Genomic DNA, 27,689 nt, shown 5'->3' on the forward strand with positions numbered 1-27,689 from the left:
TTCCATCTGCTGTCTACCCACTTATAGAAGGGGCTCAGCACCTACCATGAGCCAGGCTCTCCCCTACTAACCCCCGAAAGTTCTATTGCTGACTTACAACAACCAGCTCACATGCTATCACATGATCATGTATCTTCTTGTATTAAGATTCACAACATAGTCACTTTCCCCTCATCTGCTGTGAATTCTTTGAGCATGGCTTCTCGGGATGTGGTCATTACTGTCTGCGCATGATCAGGGGGTCACCTGCTCAGGACCAGAGCATGTTTCTGATTTCCACTTCAAAGCTCTCTCATGAAAGAAGTGGAAGTTTTCATGCTACTGAAAGTTTAGGCTGAGAATTACATTTAAGACCCAATTCCTGAGAGTCTGCCTACAGAAAGACAGGTTGAGGAACTTTCTCTCCTTTGAAGCAACTTTGTGAGCATGCATGTGCAGCTATCATTAGACTTACGTAACTAATATTTGTCAGGCCGCCCACATGCTTTTGCGATATAAATACTATTCCTTCCACTAAACCGTCAGCATCTATATAACTTTGAAAGTGCGGTAGAGCAAAGCAATGCATATTTATCCACCAATATCTTCACATTTTCAGGTCTGAGCTACAGTTACCAGATTGTTCTCTTTGGTAACAAGGAGGAGAGGAAAACAGCATAGGAGCTCAGAGCTGGAATTTCAAGGGTAAACGATTAACTGCAATTAGCTAGGATTATTTTCCTCCAAGTGTAAAATGCAGGTTGGCATAAAGGCATACATTTGCATGCACCAGTCTCCAGTTGCAAGTCAAAAAAGAAAAGAAAGTATTGCTCCATGATGACAACTTCAAACAGTTTTTCGTTACATTTTTTCCTGTGCTGTATCATGCTAAAAAAAAAAAAAAATACTTGTAAGGAAAACGCAGTGCATAACTAATACTAGGTCAGAAGCAGTACTTTCTATTTGAAGCTGGTAGCTTAAATTTTCTTTGTTGCTATCTTTTGTTTTCCATGATATAAGAGTGGGTAGGGAAGGAGGGGAGGGATATAGGTAGGAGGAAACTTCTCAAGGAGGCTGAATAGCAAGGATGATTATTTGCTGGGGGAAAATGAAGTGGAGAGATGTTGTGTTGCATTAACGAGATCTTTTCCACATTGAAGTAAGAGTTCACTTCCCTGACTTGGAGACAGATGAGAACCTGTGCCCCTCTGGGCTGAGGGAGGGGTAAGGGAGGGGAGAGCAGTGGTTGCGGGCTCTCTGATACAGCATGGCAGAATCCACTGCTGAGGGGCGTGAATGCCCTGTAGCCATAAAAGTCCTCCAGCTCCTGCCTAACGAGTATGATTAATTCTACATCACACTCAATTTGTGAAAAGAGCTCTTGAAAAAAAAGTAGGACAGTTTGCTTGTGCAAAGTGTCAAAATGATGAATGAAATAGGTGTGTGTGAATGGGGAAGGAGGGGGCGGATTGCTGACATAAATATATTGGCTTACACGTTTTCCTTCTTGCTGGTATCTCGGCGGGTAGAAGGAACTGAGGGAGCAGCCAGTGAGATGTGTTTCATTTTCTTAACTGCATATGTAATCTGCAGACGACAATAAAATAGATTATAGAAAAACTGAGATCATCTAATTTCTTCATAAATTGTCTCTCGTCATCAGTTCAATAATAGATAACCATGGTAATGGGTATTTATAGCAAGTCCCAGGCAAAAATGGCCTTTGGGTTCCTAACCTAATATAATAAACAGATAATTCAAATAAACAGACAGCAAAGGCCATTGGGAACCAGGGAAAGAGGTCAAGGAAGACAAAAATCCATACTCTACTTAAAGATATTAATAAAACAAAGAAGGGCTCGCTCTCTTTTCTAATGAATGAAAAATGCATTTAATTTAATCGGTTTACTCTGAGAAATTATTTACTCTCACTTTCCCCCTGCCCTGGAGCTCTGGCCATCCCAGAACGGATCATCTCTCCTAGCCAGCGAGCGCCATAATTAATTGAGCTGGGTGAGAGAGGCCACATTCGCTTGTCCTAAGGACACAGGCCTACCCTCGTTCATTAGGTGACCTCAAGTACCTTCAGGACCCCATGAGGACTTACTGTTGCCCTATGGAAGGTGGCTGGTCTTAATACTGTCAGTATCTCGGTTTATTCGCCATATAAGCTATTAGTGATTACCATCTCCATGGTAAACTCTTGAATAAAATCCTCCCTTCATTTCTATCCCTCTGCCAATCTAACCTCTCCCCATTTTGGTCCCTCAGAAAACAAGTGAGTGGTCTCTTTCCATTCCTCACAATGCCTTTACATTCATAGATGTATGCACTTATTCAGGAGGTCTTTTGACAATGTGTATGTGTGCACATCTACACGTAAGCATGCTGTGGACAGAGAGAGAAAGAGAGAGATTACAAATTGGCTTTGGGTTCCATTATAATGTGGCTTAGAATACTGTCAGGGTCAACACCTAATGATCTATTTCACTTTATTCAGTGACTTTTATTCTACTCCATACCATGGCTAGCTCACGATCTATTTAATCAGCCTACTAGTTCTGAATTCTTCAGCTGTCCAGCAATGGTTATGAACTGCGATTGGAGCAGACACAAAAGTCCTAAGCCACAAGGCAAAGGAGAAATAGTGTCATGAAATAGTTAACACTGAGGATAATGGCTTTGAGAAAAACTAAAGGATGAAAACTACTCTGCAGTGGTGTAGAGCCATCTTACTATTTTGCTGCTTTAGAAACCAGAGCCTTTACGCCCTCAGGGGACTTCTCGATAAGAAGAAATATTTTTTTTTCTTGTATTTGTTTCTTGGATGCTGTTCAATTCATCTAGGATGACCAGGATAATCATAACAAAATAAAAACGAGGACACTAATCACAGCCCTTTATTGGGGATGTAGTACATCTTCTAAAGATGGTGCACAGTCTGTATCCTTTCAGAGAGAACGTTCTTTTATGGAGGGTCGTGATGAGTCCCTCTGCAGTGTCTGGGCCCATGCTGGTGTCGAGCTCCTGCTCATTCTGGATCTTTTGTGCTAGGCGGGATGCAGAACTGGGCTGCCCGTCGGGAGGGAGTTCCCACGGCAGCCACAGGCCCGTTCCTTCATGCTTGAGGCCAGGTGGAAACACTGAGGCTTCCAGTAAAAAGCCTGCTCTTGGGTTCAGTGCACACAAGGCCCAGAGTTCACTTGCCTTAGGAAAAGGATCTTCTCTACGGACTTAAGTCGTTAAAGTCAGTGCTGAAATTCCCATTTGGAGACCAGTGCTAGATGAACCCAACTCTGGCCTTGCCTTATCTCACTCGATACTCCAGGAGTGAGTAGCAAAGCGCAGACCAAGCCAGGTCCCTCTCACAAGATCAGCTCCTCGCCCTCATTGTATGTTGTTGCCACAAACAGCAGTGAGAAGAATATCCTCAGCAGCAACCATCTTCCCACCTCCTCGGCACTTCACGCGTCTGTCAGACATTGGGCTAAATGTTTCAGTAAGCCATACCCCTTCAGAATCACAATAACCTCGAGAGTTGTTCTATGTTCAGGGGCATTTCCCACGTATGATAATCTAGGCTCAATTTAAATATCCTTCCCTGCTTCCGTAAGCTGCCAGTATCTCGGAATAAATAACAAAGAGTATGTGATGAGCATGTCTGTGTCTTATGGACACTCCCTCTTTGCAGTGGTTCCGAAACATAAATAAGGACCTACCCGCTGTTTTCCCACTCGCCCTTGGGAAACCAATTTGGGATATAAAGAACTACCTCTTTATGTAGTATCCTCTACCTGCATCTGTGAATGCCTCTCCCAGCTTTAGAGATAAAATAGCCAGGGAGTACTAAGTCCAGATTGAAGAATCCGTGAGCCCTAGCAATAAAATACATCAGCAGCTATTCTTTTTTTTAAAATTTTTCTATAATTCTTTTCATCAAGAAGTTGTACAGCCAGGTACCAGTCGCCCATGCCTGTAAGCCTGGCTACTCAGGAGGCTGAATCTGAGGATCACAGTTCGAAACCAGCCCTGGCAGAATAGCCTATGAAACTCTTATCCATAGTTAACCACCAAAAAGACAGAAGTGGAGCTATAGCACAAGTGGTAGAGCACTAGCCTTGAGTAAGAGTTAAGGGACTGCTCCCTGGCCCTGAGTTCAAGCCCCAGTTCTTCTCTCTGTCTCTGTCTCTCTGTCTCTCTCTATCTCTCTCTCTGTCAGATACACACACACACACACACACACACACACACACACACAGGAAGAGGAGGAGAAGGAGGAGGGGCATGGCTCCATTTCCTCCTGACTCCAGATCCCCATGATCTCCATGAGCTAATGAGGAACTCTCAGCCTTTGGAGATGCTGGGAATGAGCTGTGACATGCGGGGCAAGCGCAGCACTGCAAGCTCCCACTGGGCCTCCCATGGCAGACATCGCTGAGTTGGGTCTGGTCATCACTACCTGGGAACAAAGTCCCAATATAGGGCTGTGCCGGGCCGGGCCCCCTACAGAGAGACCCTCATTGCAGAGTCCCATGTGCTGTCTCCATAGGAATGCGGGGTAACTTTTGTTACGGTGGAAATTCAGAACTTTATCTTACCGAGGATGACTTTCTGTTTAATAAAAATCTTTAAAAGTAACCTGAGGTATTTTGGGGCCTCTGATATCTGCTGCAGAATTCTGAAAGCCATGCTTTCAGATTTTAGGGTTTCCTTTATTTTGGGAGACTAAAGTGGGGTGAGGGTTGGAACGCACAGATCATAGCGTTGCCGCCTATTGTCTGGAATGCTTGTCATACCATGGACCAGGTCCTTTCTGCCGGCGAAATAGAGAGGTGGAAATCCTGTGTCCCTTCACGGGGAGCGTCCCCCACCATTGAAAAGATGAAAGCGACGCTGTAAATACCTCTTTCTTCTTTTCAAAGTCTTTTTTTTTTTCTTTTTCTGCTGGAAGCACTTCTACTGGGCCTAACCATTTTTCCTCCTTAGTTTCTTGTACCAAAGCTGCCGGTGTCACCCGTAAGTCAATTATGGAGGAAAAACTCACACAACTGTTACAAGGAAACAAAGAATATAAAAGTCCTAACCAACCCTAAGAACACTAACACATGGCTATGTCACCAGGAAGTTAAGAAGAGGCATCGTTGCTATTTGAAAAGAGAAAGATTCAAGCATGGAGAATTCCAAGTGAGGAAGGCCAGAACTGGCTTGAAAATTAGGAAGTTTTATTAAACAAATGTTTGGCATATCATTCATTTTTTGAATGTGTGGCTGTATTTTAGGTGTTTTCCTTTAAGGGTCAGAAATAAACAAATCAGTGGTGTGTGTTTAATGTTCTGAGATAAGACAACTTATCAGACAGGAAGTGGGAAAGGGTGTAGAAGGGACCTCAGTGTTCAATTTTGTCAACAGATTTTCCATTTCTACCAGGAACAAAGGAAGAAGAATCTAGAATAAATGCCTCAGGAAGGGAAAAGAAAGCGGGCAGTAGTATTCCTTGCCAACATCAGTGATCAAACCAGCTTCCTTAGGCCCCAAGTCACCCCCAGGGTCAACACAGCAGCCAAGTAGACCCTTCCCCAGGCCTCAGCTCACGACAGACTCTTCCCTTCCACTCCTTTCTACCACAGCTCCTTCAGAGTAAAAGCCAGTGGTGACCCCCACACCCCATTCATTCAGAAGGAGACGCCCTAGTGTTCCTTATCATCTCCTTCCTGTTCTCACTCCAGGGAGCTCCAGACACGTAGGTCTCCTGGGCAGGGCGCCAGGACCTCTGCACTCCACTCGCCTGATTCCATCACCTGCACCTTGACTGGTACTTGTGTCCTCTTCCACTGCACTGTCCTTGGACTCTAGCCCTCCCCAGCTCGCCTTATGTTTCTGCTCAGCACTTAACCACCATCTGACTTATGCTGTATTCTAGGTGTTTGTGCCTCATCTTTCTTCTCTCTCTCTGATGCAAACTCCATGAGAATGGGGACTGTTTTTACTTGTCTTTCTTACTCACTTTTATTGTCCATGGTGTAGCGTGCTGGTGACACTTGGTAAACACTCGCTCCGCCTTTGTAAACCAGTGATTGAGAAACCAGTGATTGAGTAGAAGGGCCTGGACCTTGGGGGTGGGGGGAGGATCTCATCAGAGGGAACCCTTGGCTCTGCTCTGAATTGAAAACCCACTGCTTGGAGGGCTGCATAATCTCCAAAAAGGTTTGAGAGCCAGAAAGAAGACATTGTACTTTTTTTGTGGGGGGGAAGGAGGGGAGCGGGAAGGGGGCCAGGGAAAAAGGGGGCAAGAAGGCTAGACATCATGCTAAGGGACAGAAGAACCATTTGTCCTCAGATGACTATTTTCTGTGACCTTTGATCAGAGGCTGTCCAACAAAAAATACAGCCTCTGGGCTGGGAAGGTGGCTCAGTGGCAGAGCGCTTGCCTTGCATGCATGAGGCCCTGGGTTCTATTTCTCAGCACCACATAAGCAAAAAGAAAAAAAGCCAGAAGTGGCGCTGTGGCTCAAGTGGTAGAGTGCTAGCCTTGAGCTGAAGAGCTGAGGGACAGAGCCCAGGCCCAGAGTTCAGGCCCCACGACTGACCAAAAAAAAAAAAGAACAAAATACAGCCTCTAATTCTTGACAGAGATAGGTCCTATTTTTTTTTTTACCAGTATTTGCTCTTCCTGACAAGTAGTATCACAAATTCCTACAGAAAACCTGAAGAGAACAGGCAAGATGCTGAGCCTTCAAATACATGCTGTGGATTTTCTTTTCCTCTTGAATGTGATCTATTTGTTCAGTCTCACCTATAAATCTGATTTGATGATTGTGAGCTGGATGCAGGCTGGCAGAGGGAGTGGGAGGAAAGCTTTGGGAGATGTTTCCAGGTTGGGAGTCACCAGGCAGGGCCTAGAGCCTACACCAGCCCTCCCACAGATGTGGCTGAGCCCTAGGGACCTCTCTTTGGAGAGAAGGTTCTGGAAAGGACCACCTATGGCAGGAGATAGAAATGTTAAAATAATAATAATAATAATAATCCAAAGAATTAGCAGATTCATCTCCTGTAGTTTCTTCTAGATAGAATCGTCTGCAATTCAAAGCACAAAACGAAGCAAACCAAAACTATTTTTTGTCACCTGCCATTTGCTCAATAGAGTACATTTAAAAAAGAAAAAAAGTCTTTCTGGGCATCATTTCACTAAATAGTCGACACGAGCCCAGCCCCCAGTTCTGCAGCTTTCTTGGACACTAAGGAGAGGAAATCCTCTGGCCTGTGTGGCTTGATTCCTCAGTGACCATAATCTCCTTTCTGCAGAGGCCACGGCTGGAGACGTGGATTTGTGCCCGAGCCGTTCAGGTCTCTGGAGAAGAGAGCTGAAATCCCGAGCTTTAGGTCATAAGTAACGGTGGAGGGGGCTGGTCTAGCTGCGCAGGCACTTTGGGGAGCCCTGAAAGCCACAGTAAGGAGCGATTCTTCATCTTGTTCAGCTGAAGCACAGCCAGCACTGTGGTGAGCGGTTCCTCATCCTGAAGTCTTGGCGCAGTCCACAGGCCCCTGACTCTCACCATTCACGCTGGCTCCTTTCAAACACAATGTGATTTTTTTTTCCTCCAAAATCACAGTGTGACAGTTTGTTCACTGGCAGAGAAAAGCATGTTATTTTGCAGAAGTGCCCATTTGGGCTCAAATAATTTAATGGAGATAAAGTAGTCTGCGATTATGGGTGCATTGTGGGAAGAAGGACTGATCATTCCTCCTACCTTCTTTCTTGACAGGTGTATTTCTACTGGGTCTGCCGGGAAGCAAGAGCATTCGAATGGTTTGCTGATCTTCTAGTCTCACTGGAAACACGGATGAGTGAACAAGGGAAAACTCACTTTCTGAGTTATCATATATTTCTTACTGGCTGGGATGAAAATCAGGTATCGATAAGCCTCTGACAATGAGCATTATTACTGGCTTGCTTAATAGTGAGAAGAGCCTGTTCCGATAATAAGATCTGTAATACCCAGTAGCATAAAAGAATTATTTTAATGTTCTTAGGGGGCAAACAAAGAGAATGAAATAAAAGTAAATTAGAAGCAACTATGTAAATTGTAACAATCAAAGAACCTACAATAATCTTAATGTGGAATAGAGATGAAGATAAACAGATTAGATATTAGAAGACAATCTAGAGATTGGACATTCCAAATAAACTTGCATTTGTCATTTTGAGTGACCCAGTGAATATTCTTAACTGGTTGTATCATCTGTTGAGCTCCTAATTGGTTCTAGTTCTATGCTTTGAGCCACTCAGAATGCAACAGAAAGGATTCTAGAATGTTTATATTAATGGTTTTGTGTTGAAAAGTATGTCAGCATCTACACAAAATCATTGAGGATACATGATTTCTCTATAAATTTCTCTCTTTTTAACAGTGTATTTGGAAATTATATGCATATGTGTTTATTTATCAAGGTCAAGATGCTCTTCTTTCAGGGCAGATGTTCTGTCCACAGGGCACTGGATTAATGAAATGACTCTTCCAAAAATAATGTGTATGAACACATCAACTACAGTCCTGATGAAACTGATGAATATTGCATCTGAATCCAGTTTAGCTCCTCAGATATTGGCACTAACAATGAAGTGGTTTCTAAATCATGAAATGTATATTCCAATCAGCACTACTGTAGCCACTATCATTGATTTGTATTTTAAGGGAAATGTGTGTGAGCCCAGGAGATCTGCATTAATCGTCATATTTACAAGTGAATGCTCTGTGTGTTCACACACATGCACACACACACACACACACACACACACACACACACACACGTGCCCTTATAGAACATTGCTATAATTCGACTCTGTGCTTCTTTAAATGAATAAGACTTTGCTTCAAATTTTCAGTAGCTTTATGAATTTTTATGGTCTCATTTGCAGTTCCCTTTAAATATTTAATCCTGTGGGATAATTTGAAATATTGGTTTCTTGGGAGCTAGGCTTAAAACATCTTAATGAATTATATAGTGTTAATTATGTTTTCCAAACAAACATTTTCCTTATTCAAGTGGGATTTTTTTTGACTGATAACCCATGTGGTGTGATAGGCTCCGTTTCTGTCTCTTCATTTCTAGCACTGTATTTACTCCTCTGCATCGAAGGTACCTTGGGCTCATGCCCTGAGCATTTGGGAGTTCTAAGACCTGGGTGTTCGTAGCAGAGACAACACAGCCTTCCCTTCTCTTTTCTCTGCCATTAGCAAGAGTAGGGCATAAAATATTTTATTTTTTCAATACAAGTAAATTAAAATAGATATCTTCTTCTTCCTTTTTTTTTCCTGTGACATGTGAGAAATTCTTTAGATTCCCAAATTTCAGGCAGGAAATCACTTGTCTCAACATTTAAGTGAAAAATAATTGGTACATTCTGTCAGTAAATCAAGCAAGGGGCTGTTTTAGAAATTGTTAAACTGAATTCAACCACCTCAAAGTGGCAAAATGACAGGGACAGAAGGGACAGATGGAAGAGGTATTATGAAGGGCAAATCAAAAGAGTTTGGAGATTAATTGAACAGTGGGCTGAGAAATATGGAACAAATATAATTCCAAATGTTTGAACATCAGTGATTGGCAGGACCACAAGCAGAAGTAGGGAGGCCTTTTTAATCCCATGAAATGATGTCCAAACTTCTTAGCAAGTACTTTATAGCCCTTCCCAACCCAATCTGGCTCTGTGCAGGTCCATCATGTTCCCGTGGCCCAGGGCTAACTGATGTCTGCTTGTCCCTCGTTCTGGACACTTTTATGCCTCTACATCTTTGTTTACTGCTCCCCTCTTGGATACATCCTCCAAGCCTTCTGCCATCTTCTAAAACCTGTCTTTGTATGGAGTCCTCTTCCCAAATGCTTTTCCAAGAATAAGGCCGCTACCTTGGTCTGGTTGACCTGACAGCAACTTCCTGGGGCCCGGATTTTGGAAAATACCAGTTTACCATTGTCTCCTCCCCCTTCAGGACAACATCCATTGTTTTACCTGTACCTGGCCATGGCTGCTTCTTAGATGACGCACAAGGCATGTAGGCAAATCAGTCTCTCAGCAGGAAAGAGCAGGAGCCGCCCCCATGGTCTGTTACCCAAACCGTTGGGAAAAGCAATAGTAGCAAATTGACCGGCCAAGGATCAAAAAAGGAGAGAAGAGCTGACAGAGACTCTCAGGGTGATGTGGGACACATAACCTCCAGTACAAAAGAAGGGAGTTACAAGAATTCACCAGCAGCTCAGCACATGATGAAAGCATAAGACATGCTCCGCAGCGTTCATAAGCCCCAGGCTCTTACTTAGTGACCACTAGTCACATGATACCTGCATGGATTCATTTTATGTACAAACAGTTGGGCACAGAGCTCTAACCAGACACCAGATCCTCTCTGCCACACATATTTCTTGAAGCTTCTTTTGCTCAAGGCTAGCAGTCTACCCCTTGAGCCATAGCTCCACTTCTGGCCTTTTATTTTATTTTACGTTTTTAAGAGTCTCTCTGACTTCCCTGCTAGCTTTAAATCATGATCCTCAGCTCTCAGCCTTCTGAGTAGCTAGGATTACAGGTGTGCACCACAGCACCTGCCTCCCCTTGTCATTTATGTAGAGACTGTTTGCATGGTGTTTACATTGCATGATCATGTGTGCTAGATAATCCTATAGGATTTAAGATGTATGGGAGGATGTGTGTCTGTAATATGCAAATATTGCATCATTTTATACAAAATACCTGAGTATTCATGGACTTTAGTATCTGGGGGGCAGGGCAGGGGTCCTGCCAGTCCTCTAAGGACAGAAAATCAAATGGCTTCAACCCAGTAAACAGGTGTAACTGTGAAGTCTAGCTGCCTTCTGGACATTTGCCTTCGCAAATCCCTGGGCTTTACTCACAGGTGTACAAGGACAGCAGGTACATGCTCAGTTTTGACAGGTCTGACAGCAAGGAAAAGGAAGTTGTTTCACATTGTGTATCCTTAACCACATTTATTATATGCCTCTTGTTCTTTCAAAGAAAGACATTCCTCGAGGCTCATACCATCCCATACCTACTACGTGGAGGGAGTTCCTTCATTCCAATAAGGCCAGTTGGGAGACAGGTGAGCATTGCTGGCAATTATCAGCCAACAGTGCATTTCCAGCCTCACAGAAACAATTTGTATTAAATCTACAAATGAGCGAAGTGTTTCATCCAGTATTTATAGATGGTTCCTTTTTTTGTTTAACTAAATGGCATCTGATACCGCAAATCTTATTTTAGGCTATTCACATCACTTTACACTGGGATGGAAGCACAGATGCGATTACAGGCCTGCGGCAGAAAACCTTCTATGGGAGGCCCAATTGGAATGAGGAGTTCAGGCAGATCGCCTACAATCACCCCAGGTGAGCAAGGCAAGCTCTCTCCTCTGCCTGCAGGGGCCCAGAGTGGAGAGGGGCAAGCCGCCACCCAAGGGGAAGTGGACCTGCCCTACGCACTGTGCATGCTAGGTAAGACAGAATACCCACCTTAGGAAAGATGGCTGCCCTGGTCTATTTCAGGAAGCACAAACCCCTTCTTCACTGGCTGACAGCTTCTGACGCTCGCCAATTACGTCGAAAATGTTCACACTTAACCTCAATTTAAAGATGGTATTTCTTCAACAACATATGTCTTCAAAAACTCTTTAGCAAATGCAGTTGGTCTCTAATTACCCAACTCGAAACCTCCCTTCTCTCCAATTCTGTGGTGTCTAGCAAAGCAGACATGTAGGTACTGGTTTAGAACCAACCTAGAGGCCAGCTACCTAAGTATGAATCCTGGCTCTGCCATTGTTGCTGGTGATCTGTCCTGCCACTGACTCAGTCTCCCTAACTCTCCAAACTGCCAGTAAGAGCCTTTAACTAGGAGGATTCTATACAATGAGTGACTGTAAAGTATAACGTGCTTTCTACACAGTAGTCTATAGTGTAGCTGCTGTCATTCCAGCCATTTCAATCATTAATATTATTTTTATTATATAATAACCTTTAATGGAGAGAAGGAAAAGCACTTGTTCTGAGGCACCAAGACCAGAATAAAGCATATACTTGCTCCTGATCCTAGAAGTGTCTCTCACGCTATGACCTTGAACTTTGGTGCCTCACTGTGAAACATGGATAATGATATCCATTTGCAAAGCTTGCTTCTATCGTTGTTTTAAATGCACAGAATGTTGAAGGGCTTGGTGAAATACACAGCACTCAGCCAGACCGTTTGCACTGCTATCGTGTCTACATTGGTCTTTGACCTGAACTGGCATCCATAGGTCCTGATAGTGTCTTCATAAAAGAACACTCTCCATATTTAAGAAAAGATCGGAAGAAAATGAAGTATATACCATATAGGCACAGGCATGTCTCGGGACCTGAGGTAGAGGACATTATTCCTAGCATGAATCAAGAGGTCCAGTGAAGGGACAGAGAGGAAGAACTGCAGGAAGTGGCATTTAGGAGAGGTGATGAGGGAGAAATGCAGATATCCTTGGATTCTGTTCCCAAAGGAATTAAACTTCATAGGCTCACCCAGGAGTGCTGTAGAATTATTCCTGACTGCCACAAAAGAATAGATTGTAAGGGCCAGGCCACCAGAGAAGCCCACAAGGAGATAGCAGTGGTGGTAGCTTGCTGGCTGTTAGTGGGGCAGCTGTGGTGAGAAGCAGATGGATTCTAGTCATCTCTTGAAGGTTGAGCTGACATGAGCTGCTGACAGATTGGCTGTGAGGTCTGAGCCAGGCTAGAATGGAGTTCTTGCTCATTAGCATGGGCATTGCTTGTAGGAATTGCTGGGTAGTGAGCATGGAACTCTCAGGAGTACCATGTTTGATATGTTTAGCTCAAGAGAACAGTTACACAGTAACTGGGCCCAGCAGTCTGCCCAAGAAGCAGTGTCCCCAACCAGGAGTTTCCAGGAAGAAACTCAAGATTCCTGGATACACAGCCTAGGGAAGAAACAAGTTCACGTGACGACTGGGTTTTTCTGTTCCTATTTTCTCCTTTGGTAGAAAATATTTTTTTGATAAATCCTGGACACTCCATTTTTCATTACCACAAATTAATTTTCCCACGTTGTAGGCTTTTAACATGGACGTCTTGACCTTTGTTTTCTGTTCTGATAGTCTCATTCTTTATGGTGATGAGCCCTTAGTGCCATTTCATATTGTATTTGTTCATTTTTGTTTTACATGAGGCTTGCGGCTCAGTGGGGAAGACCTTTCAAACCAAACCATTTAATTATCTCTCTTTCCTCAGAAAAAGTGAGCCAAAAAAAAAAAAAAACAGAAAGAAAAAAAAAGTGTCAAGAGACGGAGGGTCAAACTGAGCTGGCATAAGCTCTTCCCAGAAAACAATGTTTTGCAGGGTTGAGAGGGGAGTCCATCCAACACTTTCAGGGAGTGAGAAGTAGGAGGCAGTTTTAAGCTGGGCAAATGGAATCTCTGGCACTCCCTTGTGCGTTTGTCCCTGCTCCAAAGCCACCATGAGAGCACACAAGTGGCCAGTTGGGTTTCTCAGCACAGTAGCTGAGAACTCCGCCTCCTCTGGATGGGAGTCAGTCCTCCCCCCCTCCCTTCCCCCCTCCCCCGGGATGACTTCAGATCCTCCCAGGAAGACAAGGGCTTTAGGGTGTGATGCCACAGAAAGAACCAAGACTGTTGAAGCATTCTCCCTATTGCAAGGAGCACTCTGGAACCCAGCAACTTGTCACCAAACTTTAAGCTCCCATGTAATTAAGATTGGACCTATCCAAAGTCAGCCATTAGTGCATCCCTGGAAAAAGACAAGCCACCAGTAAAAAGCTTCGCCCTGCCCTTCCACAAGACTTTTTAAATGACCTCTTCCGGATAATTTTTGATTTCTGCTGCATAAAAGGAGATTTATGTTTAATGAAGCTTTTAATGAAGAAATCTCGGAAAGAGAATGCCAATAAAATCTAATTTTTTAAACTAGAAAATCTAATATTGAAAAGTATTTCAATATCCTGGCCTTTGTCCAGATAGAAATGAAACACACAATCCAATTACTGTTCGGTACAAAGGACAAAGGAACATTAATTTTCCTCAAGACGGTTATTAAAGAGATAAACAGTATGTTTTCCCCTTATTATGTCAAGGAGATGTTTGTTTCAAAGCCCACTTGGCTACTCTCATAAGACAGGCCTCTTCTGCCATTAGCTCCTATCTCTTGGCACAGATAGGGCAAGAGGAATGGGTGAATTTTGTTCCTGGTCTCAGAGAAACTCCTTTGTTCTTGAGGGTCTTTGAAGCATTCTCTCAACCATTTCTGCTCCTCAGCAGAAAGCCAAGCATTCTTAGGATTTTTCACTTATAAAAACATTTACCTGTTCGCTCAAAGCTGGAGTTCAGTCTTGTTCTAAAAAGATAGAGTTAAATCAAAAGAAGAGAGTGAAGAGGGGGCAAAACAACATTTTTTATAGGACATGAAAAACAGCACCCAAAATAAGGCTTGAAGGGAAGCAGATCAAAGAGAACCGGCAAGCTCTGAAGAAACCAGAAAATTGCAAAAATAACAGTAATAGAGAAACAAATTGATAGCATCGAAATGAATACAAATAAGGGAGAGGGAAGAAAAATTAAAAAATAGATCAAAGACTAGAAGCAAAAAAAAACCAAAAAAATTATTCTATTGTTTATAGTTGTAATTAATTTTTGTAATTATATCGGCTGTATTTTTAAAAAACACAAATAAGTTTTAAAAAATGACCAGCAAATAGCTGGTATCTGAAAAAAACTAGGTATATTATTGTTAGGCAAAAACTCATATGGCACATAACAATTATTGCATATTTCTGCAGTTGTACACGCCAGAAAAGTACTTTACACATACAATGAAAGTCATTCTCCCAATTAAAATATAAAAGGCTAATTAAATATGTGCATTTACACTTGTCTTATTAATGTATTGAAATGTGTCTTATACCAAAATGGAAGTTGTATTTCTTTTTTTTTTTTTTGTAAGCATTCTCAATATGTTCCTAACCTTTAAACACGTGTTCAGAAATCAGGAAATTATTTCCAAGAAGGCAGACAGAATGAAAATAAATATAGCTTTGTCACATCCAGCTACTTTTTGACAAACACACATTGCACATATACTCACCCTGGAGAATTTGTACATCAGCTCTCTCTGGCTAATTGACTAACAGGTTTTTTCCACAGGGCTTCAGTCTTTGCTCTTTCCTGCAGGTAATATTTATAGTTTGCTACTTTTGACTTAATTGCTATTAATTTCACCACACCTCCTAGGTGTGAACTTTATGTAATTAATTACATAAAAAAAGCTTGTCTGAGTTTTCCCTAACTTGAATAAGAGAGTCTCTTTTATCTTGAAGAAAGTTATTTTTTTAAAGAATGGGTGAATCCCACCCTTTCTTAGAGCCGTGCCACTCAACCCAGAGATAAAGAAGGTGTTGACTTACCATGTGACGGGGGCTTCTAGTCCATATTGCATGAAAGTATTTTAGACCACCCATTGTTTTCAGAAATGTAAAAATACCTTTCTGCTGAATTGAGTAAATGTGTCCATCTGGAACCACATTTGCTTGTGTGCACACCCTTGAGTTCTCATTTGTACGTGCATCTGTGCAAAGTGTTGTTAAATGGATATTTTTAAGAAATTAACATTCTGATTATAGCATTCAGGGTCCTTTATCTAACAGGATATCCTAAGAATTCATTATAGGAGTAAAATGTTCAAAACACTTAAAGAAATAGATAAAATGAAAACGTCACGCATTATAAACGATAGCATTATGAGAAAAGCAAAGCTGCCATAACTGAGGAGAGGAATCTTGTCAGCATATGGTCACTGCTCTCTGGTTCCGACCAAGTGAAAAGTCAACAAAAATTACCAGAACTACTTGGTTTGTGGTAGGAGGTGTTATATGTGTAAGTCAATAATTAGAGAGTTGTATTTGCCTTTATCCCCACAAAGTTTCTTTGCAGATATTATCCATCAAATTACTCCATATATATATATATATATATATATATATATATATATATGTTGTACTTACATATTTTGGTGTTGAGGGTTTAGGACAGGGTTGACCAAAAGAAAAGAATCGCTCTCCTTTGATCTGTCATCCAACACTACGAGCCAACTGCTTTCCCTTTTCTCCTTGCTTCTTGAGGGTAGCCATTTTACCCATGTATGTCAGAGCCTGGCCCACTAGCCACCATAGGCAGCAGAAGCATGATGTATCAGGGGTGGAATCTGGGAACTACACAGCTCTGCCTGACAAGAAAGATGGGGATGGTGAAAAGAAACAGGAAAGCATCCTATGAGCATAGTAAAGGATGGTAACAGCTCCTAAGAAACAGACTAAACACAGAAAAGTAATATAACAGGCTACGACACATTGACCAGGAGTTGGGTTGAAAAAAAAAAGGCAAAGCTAACCAGCAAAATTATCACCAATGGGGACTTCAAGAAGATAACTAATGTGTCCAAAATTACCCAGCAACCAAGCGGCAGAACCAGAGACAGACACCCTTCGCCATTGCCTCTTGCTCCCTTAGGCACCTGAAATCTGATTCAAGTTGTAACTTTCAGTAGGAAATAATTCTGCAAAAAAAGGACTTTCTCAAACCTAGCCATGGGAATATGTTTGAAAATAGCCGTTCAGAGAGTTCTTTTGGAGCTAGTTTGAAAGGTGATGAAACCATCAACTTCTGCTCTGGGTATTATGATCTTAGAACCCACATTCCAACCGAAGACCATGCTGCAGTAGAAGCCAAAATGAGCTGAGCTCCATGGCAGAGAAGGAAGAGGAGGAGGAGAAGGAGGAGGAAGAGGAGGGAGGAGGGGGGGGAGGGAAGAGAGGAAAAAGGAGGAGGAGGAAGAGAGGAGGGAGGAGGAGGAGGAGGAGGGAGGAGGAGGCGGAGGAGGAAGAGGAGGGAGGAGGAGGAAGGAAAGGGGGAGGAGGAACATTACATAAAATGAAATGACATGATAAGTCATTTGGAGGTATCTCACATGAAAAACATTCACCGGGAAAGATTAACCAGAAATTGTGTCCATTGTCTGAAACAGAGTTTGTGGCTCTTTGTGCCTTCCTCCTAAGCTTCTATAAATCCACAGGAAGCTTCTGGGTATCGATTTTATTTGCAGAATGCACTCAGGGTATAAAGTAATTTGATTTTTTTTAAATGGGGTTTAGGGTTTGCCCCTACAGGGTTATAACTTACCAAGCATAAAAGCCAACACATAAAAACAAACATACAATTTAAAGAGTGGAGCTCAGGGCAGCAGAGCCTGGGAATGCAGCGAGGTGGTGAGATTACTCCTGGGCACACCCACACGCCCATAGATCTGCTGGGCTGAAATCTCCTGATGGGTGATATTTTGGATGTCTTTTATGCCTGGCATTGCTGAACTGTTTTTGAAAAATGCACCAAACCCACAGAGGAAAGCATCGTAGTTATTTAGCAAATAGAGGGAAGGACGGAGGATTTTTCTGTATTATTTATCAGTGCTAAAAATAATGCTGGGAGCATTCACCATCTTTGCAGCCATGTGAAACTCATTCCTCTCCCGTCAGAGTCAGAGCCCAGACCGATCAATGCCACAAGCTCTGTCCGGGCTGCAGCTCCTTGCACATGCCGGTTCTGCAGCCTGCAGGCCATAAACTGGAGGATAAATAGCACTTCGAGTTTTATACTTCTTTTGCTGAGAATCTTTTTTTTTCTAATTCTAAGCAATCGTGGGTGATTAAATTTTATAGAAGAATTTTTTTTTCTTTATCAACCCCATTAGGATTCCGTTGCACTTCTCCATTGTAGCATAAAAGAATTTAAAAAAAAATTCTAATCTGCAAAATCTGGACCTTAACCACATTTGAATTTAAATCTGCTAAATCTGGACCTTAACCACATTGCTTGGACATTCAGCTCTGTGGTTCACCAGATGCATTTGCCATGAGGAATCTCCACAGTAGAGATCACATATGTCGGAGAGGGTGAGCACCAGGTATGGACAGAGAGCTGTCGGGGCTGACCGTTGGCCACAGCTGAGAGTAAACAATGGAGGATCTTTGTGAGACACTTTTGTGATTACCCAACCATGACAGTATGGACCCTGTACTTGACCGTGCTGTGTAATGTCCCAGCTTCAAAGAGGCAGGGGAGCTGTGACTGGCTGGAGACACCACAGTCTACCTGGCCGCCGGCAGTCAGAATCCTTTGAAATGGGGTCTTAAAGGCAGAGCATCAAAGAGCACCATCAGCTCCCACAAACCGTGACTGTGGCTGCAAAGGAGAAAGCAGTCTTTTGCCTGATGGGAATGGCCCCGTGGCCATCTCTTTGGTGACATCCACGCTAATGGAAAAGTATCACCTCCATAGCAGCATCTTTGAACATGGACAACAAACACAAAGCAAAGGTGTGATTTTCCTCGCAGGGAAAGAGTCTCCCCTGACCCAGTTATCACTCCCAATGCTTCAGGCCAGAGCTCAAGAGACAGTGCTCATCCCAGGAAGTCGATGAGGGCCTATGGGTTAGGACCCCACTTCCTATCTCCTGCTCAGCTTCACCAAGCAGACAGAAACCGGCAGACATCACGTAGGATAAAGGCTCAAGCGAACCAAGACGGAGCTCCCCCAGGGGCCGGGCAGGGGGCCCAGGCAGGCCCGCAGCATCTGGTTTCATCCTCACTGAGGTGTTATGAGGTACTCCCCACTTCTTTCATGATTCAGTGGGGGCTTCAAGAAGATAATTAATGTGTCCAAAGTTACCCAGCAAGCAAGCGGCAGAACCAGAGACACCCTTCACCGTTGCCTCTTGCTCCCTTAGACACCTGAAACTTGCTTCCAGTGGTGTTTTTCAGTAGGAAATAATTTCTGCAAAGGAAAAAAAAAAAGGATTTTCTCAGCCTTTGGCATGGGACTATGTCTGAAAACAGCCATTCAGAAAGTTCTTTTGGAGGCAGTTTGAGAGGTGATGGAATTATCAACGTCTGCTCTGGGTATTATGATCTTAGGACCCACATTCCAGTGCAGCTATGATACACAACAGGAAGCTGTGCTGCGGTAGAAGCCAAGATGCGCTGGGCTGCATGGGCCATCCCAGCTAACTCCAGGTCTAAAGGGGACACAGGCTCGTGGGCTGCTCCTGGACAGTGGTTCCCAGGATCAGAGACCTCAGTATCCAGGGGGCTCCTTGCTAAATAGGCACTACTTGGATTTGAGCCAAGAATTCAACACGTTAACAATCGGCCTGGATGATTTTATTCAGAAGAAAGTTTTGAGAACTTTTGATCTAGACCAGAGAAACTAATTGCGTCTATGCCAGAGACTGGAAAGGGATGCTACAAGGAATAGAAATGTTCACACAAGATATAAGGTCTCCGGCCTGACAGGACAGATGCATTCCCACTTCAAGGGACAAGCTAAACTGTGCACCAGTGCCACGGTGGCATTTGGATATATACAGTGTCAGGATACAGTCACTGTATGCCAAAACATCTCTCTGAAATTTCATAATTAGGGAGGCCAATATTTGCACGATCACTTTTCAGCAATATCATTTTCCTTTGGTCCTAATTCTAACAGGAGAAACAAATCAGTTGCTATGCCTTTAGTATAAAATTTGATTATCTATTTTTTTAAAAAAAGGTAGAGTTGAAGATGTTAGTAAAAACTAGCTCTTTTAAAATCTTTCTGAATAAATTATCTCATTTTGCTGGCCATGGAATGTTGGAAGTAATCCTAATCTTTTGTTTTATACATTCCCTAGTTAAGACCTACCTTTCAGGACTGAAGATAACAATCACCACAACCACTCCTTCATTCTTTCAGCAAAGGAATGTCACCAGTACACAGGTGCTACTCCTGCTGTCTGCTAGGGACATTCTAGTTATTCTAGTCTTAGGTCTGAGGAGATGCTAATCAAGGTTACCTGTTGACACATCCAGGCAACACCTAACAATAGCAGACTCTTCCAGCCTCAACCATTTGGCTCCCCTAACTTGTAATTCTGAAATAACAGGATTCTGGTAACCTTAGAGAGAGTTTTGTGTGAAAGTGGGAAGAGAAAAAAGACAGAAGCAAGTAGATGAAGATATGCAAATGAGTAGCCTCTAACCTGATATGACAATTCTCTTTTAGCTCTGGCCGGCCTCTGGTAACCCTCTCTCCTTTCCCTACCCCCTCTACAGCAGTAACATCGGCGTGTTCTTCTGTGGCCCCAAACCCTTGTCCAAGATACTTCAAAAGATGTGCTGCTTATATTCGTCAGCTGACCCCAGGGGTGTTCATTTTTATTACAACAAGGAAAGCTTCTAGACACCGCAGTCAACCCCCTGCATGGCGTAAGTGTCTGCAATTGTCCAGGTCAGAGGTCAGAAACTTTGACCCTCCAGAGGTAAACGGAACTCATCGGTTTCAGATCTCCATCTCAACCGCTCAACTCCGCTATGCATAGAGCCAACATAGCCACAAGCAAGAACATCAACAATTGAGTGTGACTGAGTTCTAATAAAACTTTATCAGAAGGTCAATGTCATAGGGTTGGGGGGAGGAGGTAGATTGCCATGAAACATTTCTCTTTATCCATTTAAAATGCAAAATCATAGTGAGCTCCTGGAGCCATCCAAAATCAGGAGATAGGGCAGATTTTGGTTTCCGCAATATAGTTTACTACCTCTAACAAGAGTCCTTTTCCAAACATATTTTCATACTGAACATTACATGCATATTGCTGCTTAGATTAAAGACCCTTTATGAATATTTCACAGATGACTTTGTTCTGATAGGGAAGATATCTGCCTTATGTAAAAATCTGCTCTAGACTGCTTTAGACTTAAGTCCTGTGTGCTCTTATCATCATCTATAAATCAGAGAAGTCATCAACAAGGAGATTTTTCATAAAGAATCTTCACATACTCAAAAATGATCATGAAACCGGTCTGGGGAGGTGGCTCAGTGGTAGAGTGCTTGCCTTGCATGCATGAGGCCCTGGGTTCAATTCCTCAGCACTACAAAAGCAGAAAAAGCCATAAGTGGTGCTGTGGATTAAGGAGTAGAGCGTTTGCCTTGAGCTGAAGAGCTGAGGGACAGCGCCCAGGCCCAGATCATGAAACCATGCCTTCTTAGCTCTTGTCTGGTCCAAACAATACTTAATTTTAATACTAACCCCTCTCAGGCTAGCATGTAGATTCTAGTCCTGCTGCTATTATTCCTGCCTTTCCAAATCTCCTTCCTTCACATTCGTTGTTAATGTGTTGACTAAATATGGTGATGCTAACGGAAGCATGACTAGTGTTAGGAGAGACTGACTTCCTCAAACGTTGTCTGCCTATACATAGAAAGTGAATACATACATGAAATCAGTAACAAAAATGTTTGCCACCTTTCCTTCCCTCCTTCCCTTTCTTCATTGATTCCTTATTCCCTCTTTTAACAACTACTTTTCATTACTATCACATTCTAGCTTCCCATCATCTTAACACTTGAACCTCAGCGTCTGCCCCCATAGCATCTTTTATAGCATGTGGTTGCCCGAGTATGTTTCACGACCTTATAGTTTTCTCTAGCGGTTTTGATTAATGTGTTTAAATTTTACTTCCTAATATTTCAACTTTAGCCACACATACCAATACCAATACATAAGCTTAGTTAAACATTCAGACCTAATCAAATCTCTTACACTGGTTTCCAATCAAGTTATTGACTTGGAAAAACTTCCAGAAATTTCTGTGACTGCCTGGAAATATCAGTGTCTAGCCAGGGATCATTTAATGACAGCCAGTCACTGAAAACAGATATCACACCATACTTCCTTAGCTTTGAAATAACACTCCATATACAATGGCAAAGGCATCTACTGCAATTAAAATACATTGTGGTTTTCAAATGCTTCTTATCTTTGTGGACTGTCATTCTGTCATACAAGAGAATTAAGTTGGTCTGACATAATATGCTTTTACAAAATCAGGCAGCCACTTCTGTTCTTCTATATATTTCTAAATCTTGAACTGATCGCATATTTCACATAGTCATCCTACATTGATACAATTGTATAATTTCTAAAGTGTATTTTGAAATATGCTGGAAGCAAAAATTGGATATGTACAGTGACATCTCAAAAATTATTTCTATTACCTCTGCCCTGGAATTTCTCATTATCTTTCACTATTGTTTGATGCATATTATTCAAACTCTACAACTTTGGAGTTCTTTTTATTTTTTTATCTGTTTACTTGGGCTTTTCTTTTCTTTTTTTTTTTTTGGCTTTACTGAGGTTTGAACTTAGGACTTCAGGTGTTAGGTGAATCAACAAATCATTAGATTAAACCACACCTCCAGCAAACTCTAATTTTAATTTGCCTAATTACTACATGTAATTATTTTTTTATTTAAATTTGACTCAGCCTTTATAACTAGAAATTTCTGCAGTCAAATCTAACCTTTAACTAGAAAATGAAATGTATTAAAGGTTTTTATCCTTTGGTTATACTTAATTATTACTTTTCTTTCCCTGTGTATTTGAAAATAAATATACTCTGATCATCTCATTTTTGTCTGTCTGATAGAATAAAACTTTATAATAAAATAAAATTTTATTTTGAAACTTCTTTCTCAACCTTTGGGGATGTTAAGGTTTTCTGTTTTGGTTTTTGGTGGTGGTTGTACTGATGTATGACTTTAGGGCCTTGAACTTTGTGTGTGTGTGTGTGTGTGTGTGTGTGTGTGTGTGTGTGCTCACACGGGTACGTGCAGTTCTGGGGCTTGAACTTGGCGCCTGGGTACTGTCTTTGAGCTTTTTTACTCAAGCTTAGTGCTCTACCACTTGAACCCACAGCTCCACTTCTGGCTTTTTGGTGGTTAAGTGTCTCATGGACTCTTCTGCTCAGGCTGGCCTTGAACAGCAATCCTCAGATCTCAGCCTCCTGAGTGGCTAGGATTACAGGCATGAGCCACTGGTGTTGACAATCCTTGCAATTTGGGGGCAAGAAATTTATCACTTAGAACATACCTTCAACTCTGTTTGCATTTGGACTTTTTTTGTTTTACCTCTTTTTAAATGATTTTTATTAAAGTAGTTGTACAAAGGAGTTGCAATATGACATGCTTGGAGGAGGATTTTTTTTAATTTTATTTTATTTTATTTGTGAACATACTGTACAGAGGGGTTACAATTACATGGGCAGGATAATGCGTACATTTCTTACCAAGCATTGCAGCCTCCTCCTTTTTTTACCCTTCCCATCCCTTCCTATCCCCCCCCCCCCCCCACTCTCCCACCCCTGCACCAACGTTGTAAAGCTCGTTTTGGACATGACAACTTGTACTTCTCATTGTGGCAACAGGTCCACCTGTATCCTTAAACGACTTGTTTTTCCCCATCTCCTCCACAAGTTATACTGACATCAAATATAGTGAAAGCAGGGGTTATACTGTGGGGGAAGGACATACAAAGCAACAAGGAAGTAATCTTATAAATGCATTAAAAACACATGCATGAAAGAAAAAAAACATTAAAATACATATCTAAGGGTTCATTCTCTTAACATCACATTATCTGACCTTTTCCGCTTGACTCACACATATACTAGATATTGCAAATAAGGGAAACCATGGGACCTATGTTTCTTTGGGCCTGGCTTACTTCATTTAATATAATTTTTTTCCAAGTTTTTCCATTTCCTAACAAATGGGGTAATGTCATTCTTTCTGATGCAGGCATAGAATTCCATTGTGTATATATACCACATTTTCTTGATCCATTCATCTACTGAGGGGCATCTGGGTTGGTTCCATATCTTAGCTATGGTAAATAATGCTGCAATAAACATAGTTGTGCTGGTAGCTTTAGGGTGGTCTTGTTTGTAAACATTTGGGTAAATGCCCAAAAGTGGGATTGCTGGGTCATAGGGGAGCTCTATGTGGAGCTCAAAAAATTAAATCCCCCAACAACAAATCCTCAAAGGAACAACTGCCCAATAAATAAGTGGGCAAAAGACTTAAAGAGAAACTTCTCTGAAGAAGAAAGAAGGATGGCCAATAGACACTTGAAGAAATGCTCAACATCCCTAGCCATAAAAGAAATGCAAATCAAAACAACATTGAGATACTACCTCACTCCAGTTAGAATGGCAAAAATCAAGAACTTGGACAGAAGGGAACCTTACTTCATTGTTGGTGGGAATGTAAACTTGTTCAACCACTTTGGAAAGCAGTATGGAGGTTCCTCAAAAGACTCCACATGGAGGAGGATTTTTGAACTATTTTTTGTTTTGTTTTTTAGATAGAGTCTCCCAGTATTTGGGACTGGGAAGGGAAGGGATTTGCCTGAGGCTGACCAGGGAAGACATTTACCTACCTCCAGCCTCCATGTAGCTTGGGGCTGGAAGCACATGCCCTTCCCAGCTTATAAACTCCTGACCCAAACTGGCTTCAGACTGTGATACTTCTAAGCTCTGCCGCCTAGGTAACTGGGATTAGCAAATGTGACGTTACACGTAGCCCACTCAACCTTTAGGACTGCTTTCCAGCATTCTATGACAGTGCCATTTGTCCATGCATATACTGACATATATGCGTGTCAGTAAATAAATCTCCTTAATGCAGCAATAACTAAATCAGAAATATGTGTAAAAAGGAAATTGTTCATTGTCATTCACAATAGAAACAAAAATATAGCAGACCTACAAATCTATTGAACAAAAATTATCAAGATGACCTAAAAAATGAGAAAATGAGTGACATTTTCAAACAAGCAGGAGTATCAGTCTCCTCAATGTGAATATGAAGCATGCTAACTAGATCAGCTTGGCCTAAGGTAGCCATCAAAAGGAAATTCTTAAAAAAAAAAAAAGCCAAAGTGTGATGGAAGAAAGAAAGAAAGAAATGGAAACAAAGGAAAGAAAAAGAGAAAAGGGGTGGGGGGAGAGGAGGAAAGGAGAGATCAGAAGAGAGGAGATGAGAAGGGAAAGTCATGTCCCAAAGAATCATCTTGAAATAAAAGGCCCCAGCCAGATGAAAAAAATGGATGGAGCTACAAGAGACCACAATGTAACCAAATGCTGAGACCAAAAACCCGTTTGAAAACTGCTGAGAGAACACAAATATCAAGGAAGTTTTTACTTAGGAAATTAGTATTCAAAAGTGCAAGCATGCCCAGTTGTGGTGGCTCACACTTATAATCCTAGTTACTCAGGAAGCAGGGAGTCAAAGAATCAGGATTGAAAGCCAGCTTGGCCTCAAAAATATTTGGAAGAGCCCATCTCAGTCAGTACAAAGTAGGTTGTAGTGGTACAGTCTTGCCATCATAGCTATTAAGGATGCATAAATAGGAGGATGATCGTGCAGGCTGGCTTGGGCATCAGTGCAGGACCCTATTTAAAAAAAAAAAAAGCCAAAAGGGTTGGGTGTGTGGCTCAAGTGGTAGACCACCTGTCTGACAATCCAAGAAGCCCTGAGCTCGAAGCCGTGTACTGCCAAAAAAAAAAAATTAAGGCCCAATATAGATATTTACCAAGAAAATAAAACAAAAATCTCTTTCTCTGTAATAACTACCATAGGATATGCACATACCGCAGAAATTCAACTAATGGAATGCAGTGAGCTGCGAAGAGCACAGGAACGGAAAACTGTTCTGTTGAAAATCTCTGAACACTGACTGCAAAAGAAAAGGAAGGTGGGCATTGGAAAGGAAAGTTTTCCAAAGTAAAACACTGGATGAAGGAAATGTGCAGGAGGAGAATATGGCAGTGGAAGGCCAGCATCTAAAGGCTTCCCATTCGTGAAAGGATAGAACTATGGAAGGTAGCCTTTGCTACACTCTGGAAGTAAATCAAAAGAGGTAACCTTAAATGGCTCATTGCTCACCCCGCCCCATTCTAGATAATTGCACCATTCTTGAGTTTTCATTGAACCTAAGCTTCTAATTTTTCAGATAGGCAAGCGGTTTGAACAAGTTCTCACAAGTGTTCAGCCCTTTTCTCTAATTTATATTTGAGGGTAGTCTGTAATCGTTGTTTTGTTTTGTTTTTTTACCCGATTGGTATTTGACTAGCTCCAGAGTTCTTGGACCAGATTTTCTTCTGCTCAGACCTTGAGGATGAGTGTTTTCTGTCAGGATGATTGCTGTACTGAAATATGAGGTCAAGTTCACCCTCTCTCCTTTGTAACTAAATTGCTTTCTTGGATAGGATAACCAAATAATTCTTCTTTTTTTATCTTGGAAATTGAAAACTTTTGGATATTGGATATTTCACATAAATTTTTCCTCTATTACAGTGTGAACTTGGAATCTTTTTTTCCTTCCCTTCAAGAAATTTTTTGCATCTTCGGTCTTTATAAGCACATTTCAATTATTTTTACTGGATCCTTTACCACTTTTTTTCCCATTTTAGTTATCTTTCCAGCTGTTGTAATCTTTTTGTCTCTTTTCTTTCCATGCTCATTCCTCCTAATTTATTACTGGCCCAAAAATCTCTTTCTGCAATCCCTGGAGCCACATGTATTTTGAAATTCAAAATAATTTCATATGTTAGCAAATAACAAATGCATATTCCATGTTGCATAATATTCCCAGTATGATCTGGGCAGTATTAAAAGCATTAATATTGTGTCAGTGAATACTAGAAATATGAATATTCAAGTTAAATTGAATAAACAAAAATTATAAATAACCTCACATCTGTTCAAAGCCCAAAATTATGCAATCAGATGAGTTATAAGATAAAAAATACTCTCAGTTTTCATAGTTTCTTGGGTTTGGGGATTTCAGAAGAGGGATTTGGACTTGAAATTTGGCTCTCAGTAGCTTCTATTCTGTTCCTTCCTGTTTACAGATTTTAAATTAGCTATGTGAAGATGATGCTTTGAGATTGCTTTACTGCTGGAGACCTGTCATGTCCCTTTGGATCTCTCTGTAAGTATTGTTTCTTTTGTTCTGTTTGGTTGTAATACTTTCCTCCCTCCCTCCCGCCTACCCTCCCTCCTTCTCTTTCTTTTCCTCTTCTTCCTCCTCCTCCTCCTTTCTTCTTTTCTCTCTCTCCCTGTATCTTATTAAGTTAATGTTCTCAACAATTCCTCCATAACAAGAAGGGATAATGAGAAATTACCTGCTTTGTGATTTCTACTAGGTTGAGTTACTTTGTTCCTCTCTGCATGGTCATTGTGGGTTTTTTGTTGTTGTTGTTGTTTTGTGGCCTCTTTTCATAGTTGCTTTGAATTCCTGCTTCTTCTCACTTCCTATTAGTCAACTTTGCCCAGGCATTTTATTGGTTCTTTTATATTGTGAATAAATTGTGAGCTGTTTCTCCCCACCATCTGCAAGACCATGTTGTCCCACCTCTTTCCCAACATGGTTCTCTTGCTCACTCTCTCTCTTCCTTCTCCACCTCCTTTTACTGTTACAGTTTTATTGAGATATAATCCACATACCACAAAAATAACCCACTTAAAGCTTACCATTCAACCATTCTGGTATATTCACAGTTAGGTAACTTTTGTGACAGTCATTTCTACAACACCTTTATCTTCTCAAGAAGAAAGCCCCTTCTCAGTTATAGTCACACCCCACTTTTCCCACTGTCCCCAGCCTAGGAAACTCCACTCTGCTTTCTGTCTCTGTTGGTTGTCCTATTCTGGAGATAGCATGTAAATGGAATTGTACAATATGTGGTCATTTATGGTAATCTTACTTCACTTCCT

General features: G+C 41.7%; 1 protein-coding gene across 1 annotated transcript in view; it reads left to right on the forward strand.

Annotated features, from left to right (window-relative positions):
• Positions 1-25,639, forward strand: part of Nox3 (NADPH oxidase 3) — a 65,834-nt gene extending 40,195 nt beyond the window's left edge. The window contains exons 13-16 of the mRNA XM_013026926.1: positions 7,743-7,889; positions 11,252-11,376; positions 20,183-20,335; positions 25,550-25,639. Of these exons, the coding sequence (XP_012882380.1) occupies positions 7,743-7,889; positions 11,252-11,376; positions 20,183-20,309 (399 nt within the window). The 3' untranslated portion in view covers positions 20,310-20,335; positions 25,550-25,639. The remainder of the gene's footprint in view (positions 1-7,742; positions 7,890-11,251; positions 11,377-20,182; positions 20,336-25,549) is intronic.
• The last annotated feature ends 2,050 nt before the right edge of the window (positions 25,640-27,689 follow it).

The sequence above is a fragment of the Dipodomys ordii genome, unplaced genomic scaffold (genome assembly GCF_000151885.1).
Source record: "Dipodomys ordii isolate 6190 unplaced genomic scaffold, Dord_2.0 Scaffold98, whole genome shotgun sequence".
NCBI lineage: Eukaryota > Metazoa > Chordata > Mammalia > Rodentia > Heteromyidae > Dipodomys > Dipodomys ordii.